A 15,535-nucleotide genomic window follows, 5' to 3' on the forward strand; every position below is an offset into this window, starting at 1 on the left:
GATCCCAACATGGACCCCTATCCACTAGTCACCAGATGTCATCCTGAGAAAGACCCCTTTATCCCCATTTGCTGGATTGGCAGTCAGCCAATGTTCTATCCATGCCAATACCTTTCCTGTAACACCATAGGCTCTCATTTAGCAGTCTCCTGTATGACACCTTGTCAAAGGCCATCTGGAAATCCAAATAGATCACATCTATTGGCTTTCCTTTGTCTAATTTGTTCACTACCCCCTCAAAGAATTCTAACAGGTGTATCAGGTATGACCTCCCCTTCACGAAGCCGTGCTGACTCAGCCCTATTTTACCATGGACTTCCAAGTAATCCACAATCTCAACCTGAATAATGGTCTCTAAAATCTTATTAATAACTGTGGTCAGGTTAATCAGCCTATAATTTCCCATCTTCTGTGTCCCTCCCTTCTTAAACAAGGCTGTTACTTTAGACATGAAGTGACAATGACTTGCCCTATCCCAGTTTTATTCTGTACGAGTGCCCAAAGGAGACAGGACGCAAATTCAATTGTAATGGAAAGTGACAGCTGCCATCGATCCATACCTAAAAAGTATAAACAGTAAAAATTGACATCTCATCCAGGGCAGGTCAGATTTTATTTTCAATTCAAGAATATGGTACAAGCACAGTTGCGCTAAAGCCTCCTTAACCCGCAGAGTGAAATTGCAAAAATTACATTTAAAAGGTGTACTTTTCCATACACCTTGATGTGCTCAGTAATCTGCATCCCTTTTGACCAACAAAGTGCATTCCTCTCTACTGCCCACAAATTAATGTAAAGGGCAGTTTCCTATACTGATACCACTGCTTCACGTGTTTTGACGAACACTTGAAAATACATTGCACGATAAACAGCAAAGCATCCTGAACTGCAAGCTTAAGGAGCTGGTGGGCTGGAAGGGAAACTGCCAAAAGGCATAACTTCTCCTGAAAGAAAAGATACAAAAAATGTTTAACAGTGTACTAGAAATATACAGACTAAAACAGACAGATGAAGGGTCTAGGCCCGAAACGTCAGCTTTTGTGCTCCTGAGATGCTGCTTGGCCTGCTGTGTTCATCCAGCCTCACATTTTATTATCATATATTTCCTCCAGAGTGTTCTTCTTATGATTTTATCAAGGGCTACTTTTTGATTTTTTTGGTGGTGCCATTTTTATTCTCTCTAATTTATTTATTAAGTCAGGCAAAAACATAGTTACAACTGTGACATAAACTATGGGACTAATAGGTTATTTGTTTTAATCTTATTTACTTTAAGCTTGGATTTCTGATTTGTTGTTAGAAACTGATGGATATTTTTCAATGCCTGAAGTTAATTACTAACACAGAAAATCAGAGCATTTGACCCCTCAAGCCTACTCCCTCATTCAGTATGATTATGGCTGATCATCAAGCTTAACATTCTAGTCCCGCTCTCCACCCACCCCTCTCCCCAATTCCCTTGATCCCTTTAACTTGTAAGCATTTTTGCATCCATGGCGATTTATTTTGAAACCAGTTTTGAAGCCTAGCTGTAGGATAAATGGGTTTGTGCCTTTGTAGTATTAAATAATTGAGCCACATAGGTTTGTTGGAGGGGCCTGAAATGTGTGTATTTTTTCAAGCTTAAGGAAAATACCCTTATCTGAGAGAGAGCATGAGAGATAACCTTCTGGTTTCACTTTCAATTTTAATCAAGTTAGTCCTGTGAAGAACTTGAACACATCAGTGTTCCTGAGAAGGTACTGACAGATACAGTGAATGAGATTACTCTGGTGTGAAGAGTTAGTGTTAGTCCCAGGCCAGAAATGTTGGAATAAAATGTTGAAATTTTACTAACAAAACACAATAGCAAAGAAAGAACATTGAGTTATTTGTGGGGGGAGTTCAACACAATTACAGCTTCCCAAAGTGCCATAACAGACAAATGTAAGTCCACACATCTAGTCATGGGATTCTTCACATGGATTATCTGTATAGAATTTTTGAATGATATGCTAAATGCATTTATTTCTTTTTTCAAAATTTACTACATTTTGGAAAAACATCTTCCTCACCAAACCAAAGAAGAACAGTATCATAGATTCCCTACAGTCTGGAAGCAGGCATTCCAACCGGAACTCCATCAACAAACACATTGATTTGGAGCCAATCTACCATCCCCTGAGAAAAAGAACAGGAAATGACATCACCAACCCAAGGAAACCTAACCAGATAAATAGAAAGCGGGACATAACACCAGCGCTTCGTCGGAGGCTCACTGATGATGTTACCTAGAATAGTGACGAAACGTCTGAAAACTGACCTTCCAGCTCAGCGAGCAAACTCACATCCAGAACCTCAACCTGAGCTACAAATCTTCTCAAAACTCGCTAGCAGGCCATTCAGCCCAACAATTCCACATTACCCCTCTGAAAAGCATTCTACCCGGACCTACTCCCCTACCCCTGCATTTCCCATGTCTAGCCCACCTAAGCTAAACATCCCTGGGCACTACAGCATGGCCTATCAACCTAACCTGCACAACTTTGGACTGTGGGAGGAAACCAGAGCAAGCCCACACAGAAACAGGGAGAACTTGCAAACTCCTCACAGACAGTCTCCCAAGGCTGGAATTAAACCTGGGTCCCTGGCACTGTGAGGCAACAGTGCTAACCACTGAGCCACCATCCCACTCTAATTGAAATGAACTTTGTAGTGTCACAACCTATAACACATTTTATTGTTTCTATAAAGAGCTTGCATGCATTCATCTAAGGTTTAGTGTGGAAAGAGGCTGTTTAGCCCATCCAATCTGCACCAACCCTCCAAAGGGCATCCCACCTATACCCAGCTTCTTACTCTATCCCCAGACTCTGCATTTATCCTGGTTAACAAAGTGTGAAGCTGGATGAACACAGCAGGCCAAGCAGCATCTCAGGAGCACAAAAGCTGACGTTTCGGGCCTAGACCCTTCACCAGAAAAGGGGGATGGGGAGAGGGATCTGAAATAAATAGGGAGAGAGGGAGAGGTGGACTGAAGATGGATAGAGGAAAAGATGGGTGGAAGGTAGAGTATAGGTGGGGAGGTGGGGAGGGGATAGATCAGTCCGGGGTGGATGGACAGGTCAAGGAGGCGGGATGAGGTTAGTAGGTGCGAAATGGAGGTGCAGCTTGAGGTGGGAGGAGGGGATAGGTGAGAGGAAGAACAGGTTAGGGAGTCGGGGACGAGCTGGGCTGGTTTTGGAATGCAGTGGGGGGGAGGGGACGAACTGGGCTGGTTTTGGGATGCAGTGGGGGATGAGGGGGAGATTTTAAATCTTGTGAAGTCCACATTGATACCATTGGGCTGCAGGGTTCCCAAGCGGAATATGAGTTACTGTGCCTGCAACCTTCGGGTGGCATCATTGTGGCACTGCAGGAGGCCCATGATGGACATGTCGTCTAAAGAATGGGAGGGGGAGTTAAAATGGTTCGGAACTGGGAGGTGCAGTTGTGTATTGCAAACCGAGTGGAGGTGTTCTGCAAAGCGGTCCCCAAGCCACCGCTTGGTTTCTCCAATGTAGAGGAAGCCACATCGGGTACAGTGGATACAGTATACTACATTGGCAGATGTGCAGGTGAACATCTGCTTAATATGGAAAGTCATCTTGGGGCCTGGGATAGGGGTGAGGGAGGTGGTGTGGGGGCAAGTGTAGCATTTCCTGCGGTTGCAGGGGAAGGTGCCGGGAGTGGTGGGGTTGGAGGAGAGTGTGGAGCGAACAAGGGAGTCACGGAGAGAGTGGTCTCTCCAGAAGGCAGACAAGGGTGGGGATGGAAAAATGTCTTGGGTGGTGGGGTTGGATTGTAGATGGCGAAAGTGTCGGAGGATGATGCGTTGTATCCGGAGGTTGGTGGGGTGGTATGTGAGGACGAGGGGGATTCTCTTAGGGTGGTTATTGCGGGGGTGGGGTGTGAGGGTTGTGCTGCAGGAAATGCGGGAGACACAGTCAAGGGTGTTCTCGACCACTGCGGGGGGGGAAGTTGCGGTCCTTGAAGAACGCGGCCATCTCAGATGTGCAGGAGTGGAATGCCTCATCCACAAGAGAAGAGAACCTCTCAGCATCTATCATATTCAAGCTTCCTAAGAATCTAATTTGTTTCAATAAGGCTGCCTCTCATTCTCCTAAAATCTAATGAACACAGGCCCAACCTACTCAGATTCTCCTTGTAAGAAAACCCTGCTGAACCTTCTGTGGACTGCCTCCAAAGGCAGCACATCTTTCGTTAGAAGAAGGGGACCAAACACAATATTCTAGCTGTGGTCTAACTTGTGTCTTGTACAGTTTGAACAAATCTTCTTTATTTTTGTGCTCCATTTCCTTCGAAATAAAGGCCAACATTATATTTGCCTTTCTTACTAGCCACCGAGCTGGTATGGGAGCTTTTTGTGGAACACGAATGAGGACTCCATGCTGCAGATATCCACAGATTTTCCCCATTTTAATAATATCAGTTCCACTATTCTTCCTGCCAATGTGCTTCACCTCAGATTTTCCCATATTGTATTCCATCCACTTAGCCCATTCTCTTAATCTGTCTAGATCTCTTTGTCAACTCTGTCCTCACTATGTGTCTTCAGTATAATTACTTCCCTCAGTTCAAATCATTAATGAATCTTACCTCAGCAGAAGGTACACAACTTGCAGTAAAGTGGTGGAAAAATGATAGTTTCTCTAACAGGGGATTGGTTTCTTCTGGGGTGCCAAATTCTAGGCACTCATTCATTAGTATGGTGAACCTACAAAATCACAGATGAAAATATGTTTGTCTATGTGTTAGTGTATCTAATACTTCAACTCTTGCTACAAGAAAGCCAAACTGAATTTAAAATCAAAATTGTCATTACAAATCCAAAAGTTTGATTGATAACAAATACAGCATTGTTAAGTCAGAAGGTAAGTCTGCTGGGATAAGTGAACTGATGCTCCAGCATAGGACTGACTTTTGGAAGTTACATGGTAACAATGTTGCCGAGATGAGGTATGCCTCTTGCAAATGTGTATATCTCAGTAACTTCCCCTTAGTTTGTTTCTTATGATCATTATACGCCTCAACTCCAGAAACACAAATTCTTAATTGGGGAAGAAGCTCTCATTAAGAGCTGACTTTGCGCTCCTGATTGTTCTCATTTTCATTCCAAGGCTGTAGGCTTTAACGACACTCAGGGCCATCATCACAAGAATCAGAATGGAGGCAACCATTGGAGCTGTGGCAAATTCGTCAAAGATCCTCAGACAGTACCTTCAAAATCCACAATCATTTCCATCTAGAAGGTTAAAGGCAGCAAATACATGAAAATGCCACCATTTGCAAGTCCCCCTGTAAGCCACTCACCATCCTAACTTGGAAATGTATCATTGTTCCTTCACCATCGCCAGGTCAAACACCTGGAATTCCCTCCCTCAGGGCATTGTGGCCCAAACCCAGAATGTAGACTGCAGCGGTTCAAGAAGGCAGCTCACCACCACCTTCTCAAGAGAACTAGGGCTGCGCAATAAACGCTGGCCAGCCAGCAAATGAATAAAAGCTGCCAGTTGTTGAAGCAGAATATGAGAAAATCCCATCTCAGTTATCTAAAACTTCTTTCCAGTTTCAACAGAGCAACATCACACAAAAAAGCTCCCTAATCCTTCCCCCTCACATCCCCATCCCCTATGCGTGCTACCTCATGCCACCATTTATTCCCTTCAGTTGCTTCTCGTACTATCCATGTCAACTTTACCCCTTACTCATCTCCTGGGGTCCTTTATGACACTTATGCAACAGTGTCAACTCATGCCAGTCTGTACTCCCCACCACTCTTTGCCCTTTTATACTCAATGCCAACTCACCCATTGGTAGACCTCGGGATCCAAACTAACATGAAATAAAACACTAATTGTCCACAAATGACTTCAATATTTTAAAGAAAGCTCTCATTGTTAAAAACCCCATTCAAAAACATTTAAATTCCTTCAAGAACTTAATCAAGAACATTGCATTCATGTACACAATATTTCATACAATACTTTTGTTTTCATCATCTCATGTCAAAGATTTGAAACTGTGAATCAAACTGAGAACTTAAAAGTTCCCTGCATTGGTGTTTTTGTGGAATGATGTTGGACTAATAACTCTCAGGCTTATGTCAACAGACAGTTTAGTCAAACTGCCATCATTATTTGCTTACCTGTGGAATCTTAGATGTCTACAGCATGGGGAAAAGATCCTTTGGTCAATCAAGTCCTCATCAGTCAAAAGTAACTGCTTGGATATTCTAACCTAATTTTCCAATCCTTGGCCTACAGCTTTGTAAAATTGTCTGTTTCCAAAAATATAAGGAGCTGAGGGATTTAAATGCCTCGGCTTCTTTGCAGTCCCACTGAGTCCACTTTCAGACAAATTCATGCAAACCTCTGCTCTCCCAAAATGTTCTTGGAACTATCCAACATCCTCTACCTCTCCATAACAGTACCCAACCTGTCCAAGTGACTCTGGTAGCATTGGCCATTTTGCTTAAAAGCTATTCTTTTACATGTATGGTTGCTTCCTAGAACTACTCTTTCAGAAGCTACAACCAGCTACCAGTCTCTCAAGTGAGAATATTGATGCCGTATTTCAGGGCAGGAGCCCTGGCATTGCAGCTCCAGGATGCTTTTGGCTACATTGAAAATCTGTTCCGCTCACAAAACGTCAGGCTAAATGAACTGCAATGAGAAATCTAGTGAAGAAACAATTGACTGATGGCTACGGTGGAAGCTTAGACTTCAAAGGGTCATAGCATTCCTACTTTTGCCATACAAACCCAAATTGTTCAGACAGATGCTATCATGCTGCAGATAGCAAAGCTCAGACAGGACATGAAGGTGCTCACAGCTGACCAAGGAAATGGCAGTGGTTCAGTGGTGTACAACAGACTGTCCTTTGTCAAGACAACTACATTTCTGCTGTCCAACAGCCATTCACAAATGCCCTTGCATTGCTTTTCACTCAGATCTCACAAAACTACTGCCACATATGCCAAGGTGCTGCCATCCAAATCCAACCCTTGGAGGCCTGAGCTGCTCAAGACAGTCGCATGACCATCTGTTGTCTTCCCCACTGAAAGTCAGCAGGTCCCCACTAACTGTGCTGAAGCCTCAAAAGTAGTACAACAAGGAATACCATGCCTGGCAAAAATACCTATACATTGGGCAATAAGGGAATGCAGAAGTGATAAGTTGAGCATTGTACATATGAATGAAATGAAATTTCTTTGGTAGATTTTTTTTTTCTGTGATATCTTTGATTACAGACTTTGACCAGAAGGACCCTGTGATGATCCACATCAGAGATAGAAAAGTGTGGAATCACGAAACAGCAGCTCACAGGGAAGAGATTTTAGAACAACTGCAGGCTGGATAGATACATGTCGATAGCTCATAGGAAGTGCAGTCATCATCCATTCATCATCGTCCCTCCCTGCCCTCCTTCCTTCTCCTCCTGTTGCTGTTCTCCTTCCTGAAATCCAGCTGAAGTTCAACTCTCAAGGGCTGTGTCCTCATGGTTACAGAGGAGACTACATTCTCTGAGGCATGCTCTGGACAGGGCTTGGCTTGAGCAATCCAGACAGTGGATCCATCGATTTGGAATTCTGATGGCATTGTGCTTCGTAGCTCTCATACCAACATTTCCACGCTTGGTCAAGAGGTGAATAAGACGAAGGCATTAAAAGTAATATTAGCAAATTTGCTGATGACACAAAGCTGGGTGGCAGTGTGAAATGTGAGGAGGATGTTATGAAAATACAGGGTGACTTGGACAGGCTAGGTGAGTGGACGGATGCATGGCAGATGCAGTGTAATGTGGATAAATGTGTGGTTATCCACTTTGGTAGCAAGAACAGGAAGGCAGATTACTATCTAAATGGAGTCAAGTTAGGTAAAGGGGAAGTACAACGAGATCTGGGTGTTCTTGTACATCAGTCAATGAAAGCAAGCATGCAGGTACAGCAGGCAGTGAAGAAAACTCATGGCATGCTGGCCTCCATAACAAGAGGAATTGAGTGTAGGAGCAAGGAGGTCCTTCTGCAGCTGTGTAGGGCCCTGGTGAGACTGCACCGGGAGTATTGTGTGCAGTTTTGGTCTCCAAATTTGAGGAAGGACATTCTTGCTATTGAGGGAGTGCAGCGTAGGTTCACGAGGTCAATTCCCGGAATGGCAGGACTATCATATGTTGAAAGATTGGAGCGACTGGGCTTGTATACACTTGAGTTTAGAAGGATGAGAGGGGATCTGATTGAGATGTATAAGATTATTAAGGGACTGGACACTCTGGAGGCAGAAAGCATGTTTCCGCTGATCAGTGAGTCCAGAACCAGAGGACACAGTTTAAAAATAGGCCATTTAGAACAGAGTTGAGGAAAAACTTCTTCACCCAGAGAGTGGTGGATATATGGAATGCTCTGCCCCAGAAGCCAGTGGAGGCCAACTCTCTGGATACTCTCAAGAAAGAGATGGATAGAGCTCTTAAAGATAGTGGAATCCAGGGTTATGGGGTTAAGGCGGGAACAGGATACTGATTGTGGATGATCAGCCATGATCATAATGAATGGTGGTGCTGGCTGGAAGGGCCAAATGGCCTACTCCAGCACCTACTGTCTATTGTCTATAAGAGGCTTGAAGCACACATCGAGCGAGTTCCTGATCAACCAGCTTCTGGTTTATTCTCGGCAGCTCAAATATTTGGGGCAAGGCTGACTGGCACAGGGGTGAAAGCATTATGGCTCCTGCAGGGATAGCAAACAACATGACCTTTCTGTGACTGGCAGTGCATAAACTGCACAGTGAAAGGAGTGGTAGCTCCTGCAAATGCTTTACATTTGCTCAGTAATATATAGGGGTCACTGTGCCACTCACATGCAATCACTGAGTATTCCCCAAACTTGCACCATCGATAATCTTGCTGTCTGAAAGCCATAAACTCAATCCCCCTCCTGCTCTACAGTAAGTGAGAAGACGATCAATTTCCATCTTCTAACATACGTATCCTTTATGCAGTGCTGTACAGTGAATGAGCCTATGTTAGCAACGTTGCTTACTTTCACCTGGAAGGATTCACAAAAGGTGGAATCTTAGAGGTCTCAGCTGTCGTGTCGAGCTATCATATCATTGCCAACTGACAGCAATTAATGCTGGTCCATCTTGCCTCATTAATGTTGTGTTTCTGATCTTACCGAACTTTCCAACAAACTGGCTGCTGAGAAAGCCAGACATGGAATCCGACATTCAGAGAACCCTTGCCACCCTCCTGGCACTTCTCCAATGCACTGGCATTGTATTCTGGAATCACTGGCTTGTCCAGCAGGACTGCTCTTTTGCCCTCTCAGCTTGCATTCGCTAGTACCTACTGGCATGCCCACAGCATGCATGTCTTACCTCTGCCTTTGACATGTCTTGTTGTGCTAATTTGAGCAGCTACACAGCTAGACAAATGGGCATGCTAGCTGTCCTGAGAAAAGGAGGTAGTGTACATGTTGTCATACAGCAATGTGCGTGTCATGGCATGCTACGGGAACATTCCTGCCAAACAAACAACGTATCTGCAGTAAGTAGTCTGCCATATCCTGGAGTTGGAGGGAATCTCCTCTGTGGCGTCCATGGGAGTATCCATCAGACAGGGTTAGTCAAGGGCAGCCTCCCAAATCCTTCCAGGGCTTTGGCCACGGTCAGTCAGGAGACCTGTCCCTCTGTGCTCCAGGGAGCAGGTCATCGTCAGTCTCTTATCTCCATAGTGGCCAGTGCTGAGGTTTGGAGGGGGTGTGCAGGGCAGTTGGTGGTGGACGGAGGAGGTTGGGGTTGTGTGGGGTGGGGGGGGTGCAGTTTCTTTGCCCAGATGCGTATATGTGTAGCTAGCAGTTGGGGTTTGGGCAGCTCTTGTGACTGACTAAAATGATCACTCATTGAGGTGGGCCACACTTGTCCTGTCAGGCCAGTCACAGAGAATAAGAGAGAACGTGGGGAGGATGAGGAGGAGAAGACCATGAACTCCCACACTCTATGCTTATGGGCACCATTAAAAGTGTAATTATCTGAGTTCCTCCAAGGCCTTGACATTTTCATCCTCGACAGATGAGAACGTGTCTTCTGGAGTGGGCAGGCTGCTCTTTACAGATCTCCCTGGGGAGGTTTTGTGCGCCTGAACAAATTTATTTAAAAATTGTGAACAGACACAGGCTTACAGGTCTCCTGCTACTCCCTAATCACACTTTCTGATTCACCAAAGATAATCTTTTTAAAATTAATCTCTTTTGTGTCCTCAGATGCCAAAATCTTGTAGAAAGAAGCATCTGATTAACAGTCTGGAACCTCCAGAGGCCCTTCAGCCATTAATTGATTTGATGCTCATAATTAGCCCAACTGAGCCCATGTCTTGCACTTCTGCAAGGAGTGGACATATATGTTATGCATCATGATGTCAGTGAGAATGCTTTAGCATCAATTCAACCCATTGTCCACCTATAGAGTCATAGGGAGCCAAAGCACAGAAAAGGCCCTTCAGCCCATCGTGCCTGCATTGGTCACAACCAACCACCTAACTATTAAGTTGTACTATGTTGTAAGTAAGACCTCAACAGGATTCCGAAGTACCAATAGGTGTTGGTAAACCAGATACAGAACTGCACATATTTAGACATTCTAAGCATGATGAACAATACAAATGCATTCCTGACTGATGAATATAACTTCTATGCATCAGGATGCTTCATGGGTAAAGTGCTCTTGTTAACTTCACAACCATAAACAAGGCAGGATACAGATCAAATGGGCTGCAGGCCTCAATCACTGGCTTATTGCTTTGGTGGGTTGATGGGGACTTTTCAGACCCTATACAGAGAAAAATCCATACAGAACATTCAAGATCGGGTTACTCGATGAGGTAGATGCCCACGGGTCATGGAATACGTGTGTGCAGAATACTGCACTCTTTCCATCTTCCATCCTTCCCTGATCCAAATTCTTACAATAGAGGAACAGTGGCATAGTCAGAGGAATATCCATTATTTCATTATTTGGTGCTCCCTTTAAATTCTTAGCAATTTTTTGTTTTCAACCTTTAAATATGCCTTAATAACTGCAGTCTAGAAATGACACCCAATGAGGGCATACACAAACGAATGCACCATCGCCACCTCTATTATGGTGATGCCTTAAACAGGTGGGAAAAGTTCTGTGGGCACATCATATCTCACTGTTTCAGTTAGGTACAGCAGGCCCACTTCTGATGAATGGAACAGGATCACAGATGGATATGGATGAGAATTCATGGTGGCCATTCTGCGGAGCTGGTTTTCACAGAAAGCCTTGCAAATTACCTGAAAATAGGAGGGCTCTTTCTAAAAACAAAAATTACAGATCAGTGATGTAAGCCAATTATGAAATTAAATAATAACAATGCGAATTATTTACTGATTCCAAGTACGTTGCTGTAAATTTCACAATCTTTAACAAGATACTTTCAATTAAGCTTAATAAATCAGCATGAGAAGAGGCTCACCAAAGGGGTGGGTGCTTGGGTGGTTCTAAAACTTTAGTGTCATGATCGATTGAATTAATCATCGTTCCAAAGTCCACCTCAGGGCTAATATCGAGGAGCTGTAGAATGGCATCCATTCTGACCTTACGATTTCTGTATAAAATTGAAAAAAATTTACATCAATTTTGAGAACACTAAACAGCAGTGTAGCTTGGGGACCGCTTTGCGGAACACCTACACTCGGTTTGCGTCAAATGTCTGCGCCTCCCAGTCGCAAACCATTTCAACTCCCCTCCCCTTCCTTGGATGACATGTCCATTCTGGGCCTCCTGCAGTGCCACAACGATGCCACCCAAAGGTTGCAGGAACGGCAACTCATATTTCGCTTGGGAACCCTGCAGCCCAATAGTACCAATGTGGGCTTCACAAGCTTTAAAATCTCCCCTCCCCCGATCGCATCCCAAAACCCGCCCAGCTTCTCCCTGCCTCCCTAACCTGTCCTTCCTCCCACCTATCCATTCCTTCCACCTGAAGCCCCACCCCCATCTCAGACCTACCAGCCTCATCCTGCCTCTTTGACCTGTCTGTCCTCCCTTGACTGACCTACCCCCTCCCTAACTCCCCACCTAGACTCACCTTTACTGGCTCCAACCCCGCCTCTTTGACCTGTCTGTCTCTTCTCCACGTATCTTCTCCTCTATCCACCTCCCCCTCTCTCCCTATTTATTTCAGAATCCCCTTCCCCTTCCCCATTTCTGAAGAAGGGTCTAGACCCGAAACGTCAGCTTTTCTGCTTCTCTGATGCTGCTTGGCCCGCTGTGTTCATCCAGCTCTACACCTTGTTATGTCAGATTCTCCAGCATCAGCAGTTCCTACCATCTCTTTACATCTTAAAGTGTCTTTTTCTCATGGGATAGAAAGTCTTCTTACTTCGATCTGCTGACTGAATAAATAAAAATTGCTAGTTTTCTGGGAGGGCTTGGTTTTTCAACTTGTCTGTTTACACACGATCCAGCTGCTGAAACCAAGAGATCTCCCTTAGATGTCTGTGGGCCTCCCAACGTGATTTTCAATTGATGTCAATAGGCATGCAGCATTCCTCCTGAATTGGCTGGGAGGATCCCTGCAAATGGAGATCCAAATCAAGGTGCCACTCTATGGCTTGAGCGCAGAGGTCAAGACAGACACTCCATGTCAGTACTAAGAGAGGACCTCACGGTTAGAGGTGGAATAGTATCAGAGATGAAGAGTCTAGGATGAAGGGTCTAGGCCCGAAACGTCAGCTTTTGTGCTCCTGAGATGCTGCTTGGCCTGCTGTGTTCATCCAGCCTCACATTTTATTATCACGGTTAGAGGTGTTGTCTTTCAGATGAAATGTTAAACCAAAGGCTCAACCACCTTTAACGGTGGATGCCAAACAATCCATAGCAACTGTGTCAGGCGAGATACCCACATTGAACTGACCAATTAATTAGCCCTCGATTGTCTATCTTCCAACCAGGTGAGATGATGAAGGGCAAGGAGTGAACACTCCATTTCAGATCGAGTTTATTCCTATGGTGCAGACACATTCCATACAGAAGGTGCCATTTTGAATTACAGCTGTTGGCATTGGTGCCTGTTACCCAGCCACTGTAGCCATGGAGATGGTGCACATGAGCTCACTGGAGGGGTCAACGAATAACTGCAAGGTCTGATCAGTGACGTCTAGGGCTTTCAAACGACATCCACAAGCATCCCGGAAATTGGATGTTGGACACCCACAGACACACCTGGGCCTCCGTCTGATGCACGCTAACAAACCTGAGAGCCGTGTCTTCAAAAGAACTACCTATCTGTGTTTTTGGCCTGGCAGGATATACTCTACGTACTGCACACAGGTGAGATGAAAATTCCTCGGCTTTATTTCTTCATAGCTCTAAGTTGTCCACGTTTCACAGCCATATAACAAGGTGTTGAGAAACAGACCTTACAAATAAATCATTAGCTTGGTTCTAAGAGTCAGCACTAGTTGGCAAAAGGTAGTAGCTGTGTATCTCATGTGAGGATCCAGTTCTGCATCGAGGTGTTAGTCTGCCACTACAGGCCTGAGGTAACAGGGTTTCTAGTGGGGTGTTATTTAGCATGACCAGTGGCAGAGATGGACTGCCTTGTCCTGTTACCACAGTTTTCTTCACACTTAAAGTCAGGGAGAATAAGTCACAGATGTCCCAGAATCAATATTACAAGAACAAATTACCTGGTCAATATCACAATACTGTTTAGAGCAGTTTGCTGTGTGCAGAGTGGCATTTCCTACATAAAAACAAGGAAGACATTGCAAAAGCACATCATTGGCTATCAAATGCTTTGAGATATCCTGTAACAGTAAAAAGTGCTACATAAATGCAAGGTTCCTTTCTAATGGTGTAATGATTTTCAAGTTTTCCAAGTTTTCAATTGTGTTAACATTGCCAAGCTTGACAAGAGAAACGTGCAAGCATTTGGATTGGGAGTCATAACAATGGCTGTGCTGGATATGTCCCTCACGTTCAGCATTTTTCCGGCCCCGATGATTAAATGCATTCGAGAGGTTGCTTTCCAAGCCTCTGTCAGGGAGTCGGGCCAGAATTGGAACATGCTTCAGTTGTAGTGGGCAAAAGACAATATCTACAGATGTCGAAAATCTCTTCTTGACTTGTGACACATGAGTAGAGTAATGCCAGGGGAACCATACACAGGCCTCAGTGCCAACACCACTTCTTGTACCTCTGTTGCCTTGGAACATTCAACCATGTGAGATGCTTTTACTCTGCTTAATTGGGTAAACAACAGAATATGTTGCATTGGCTGTGTTTCTCATATGTGAATCTCATTAGCATGCATGAAGGTTTTATCAGACAGCTATTCTGTACTCCAGAAAATGCACAAGTCACAGCACAGTGCAAATTGAGCATATTTTCAACCCTTTGATTTACTGGAAGATTAGCCTCATGGGACAGGAAATTCTGTGCCAGCATCGGAGAATTGGCCATTTTTTTTAAAGAGTCCCTACAGTGCAGAAACAGGTCAATTGGCCCAACAGATCCACACCAACTTTCCAAAGAGCATTACACCCACACTATCCCTGTAACCGTGCATTTCCCATGTCTAACCCTGCATATCCCTGGACACTGTGAGCAATTTAGCATGGCCAATCCACCTAACTTGCACATCTGTGAACTGTGGGAGGAACTGAATGCAGACATGGAGAGAATGTACAAACTCCATACAGACAGTTGCCCGAGGGTGGAATCAAACCCGGTCCCTGGCACTGAGAGACAGCAGTGCTAACTGCTGAGCCACCCTGCCGCTCTGCCATTTCATAAATCTCTATAAGTGTCACCCATGAGCCTCTGAAACTCCAGGGAAAATAGCCCCAGTCTATTCAGCCTTTCCCTATAGCTCAAACCCCTCTCCAATCCTGTCCATTTCCTTGCAAAACTTTTCTGAACCCTTTCAAGCTTCATAACATGCTTCTCCTTCTTCTCCACAAAGTGCCTGAGGAACTTTTCTGTGAATCTCCAAGGGAATACAGGGTTTCAGTTTAACACTTCCTCTGAAAGAAGGGTCCTCCTGAAATGCATGGCCCCCTTGGTGTTGCACTGGAACATTACGCCTACATTTTATACACAAGTTTCTGGAGTTAGACGTGAACATGAACATCTTTCTGATGCACAAGTGACAGTGCTATCACATGTACCCACTGTGGCTATTGGTATTCAGGAAATTTTCTGTTCTTCCCAATAAAATTTCTCTTTTTTTTTAAGTGTTTTCCTCGGTACAGTGTTCCATTTTCTGATTGAGAACTGAAGACTCTATCAAAGATAGTTGAACTAAATGTTGAAAACACATGGGACTTGCTGAAAACCTACAATAAAACTAAAACTTACATTTCTTAAGATAACAATTCTTTTGTCCATATAACACGACAAAGTTGAATGATTAGGTTCTTATACCTTGGCAGCTTGGGTTTAAATCTAGCCATGAAAAAATCTTGTGGAAC

General features: G+C 44.4%; 1 protein-coding gene across 1 annotated transcript in view; it reads right to left on the minus strand.

The window, feature by feature from the left end:
• Window positions 1-664: 664 nt before the first annotated feature.
• Window positions 665-15,535, minus strand: part of LOC125448802 (uncharacterized) — a 59,794-nt gene continuing 44,923 nt past the window's right edge. Inside the window, exons 12-14 of the mRNA XM_059641055.1 lie at window positions 11,533-11,664; window positions 4,639-4,756; window positions 665-944 (exon numbers count right to left, since the gene is read on the minus strand). Coding sequence (XP_059497038.1) covers window positions 774-944; window positions 4,639-4,756; window positions 11,533-11,664 — 421 coding nt within the window. The 3' untranslated portion in view covers window positions 665-773. The remainder of the gene's footprint in view (window positions 945-4,638; window positions 4,757-11,532; window positions 11,665-15,535) is intronic.

The sequence above is a fragment of the Stegostoma tigrinum genome, chromosome 2 (assembly GCF_030684315.1).
Source record: "Stegostoma tigrinum isolate sSteTig4 chromosome 2, sSteTig4.hap1, whole genome shotgun sequence".
In the NCBI taxonomy this organism is placed as follows: domain Eukaryota; kingdom Metazoa; phylum Chordata; class Chondrichthyes; order Orectolobiformes; family Stegostomatidae; genus Stegostoma; species Stegostoma tigrinum.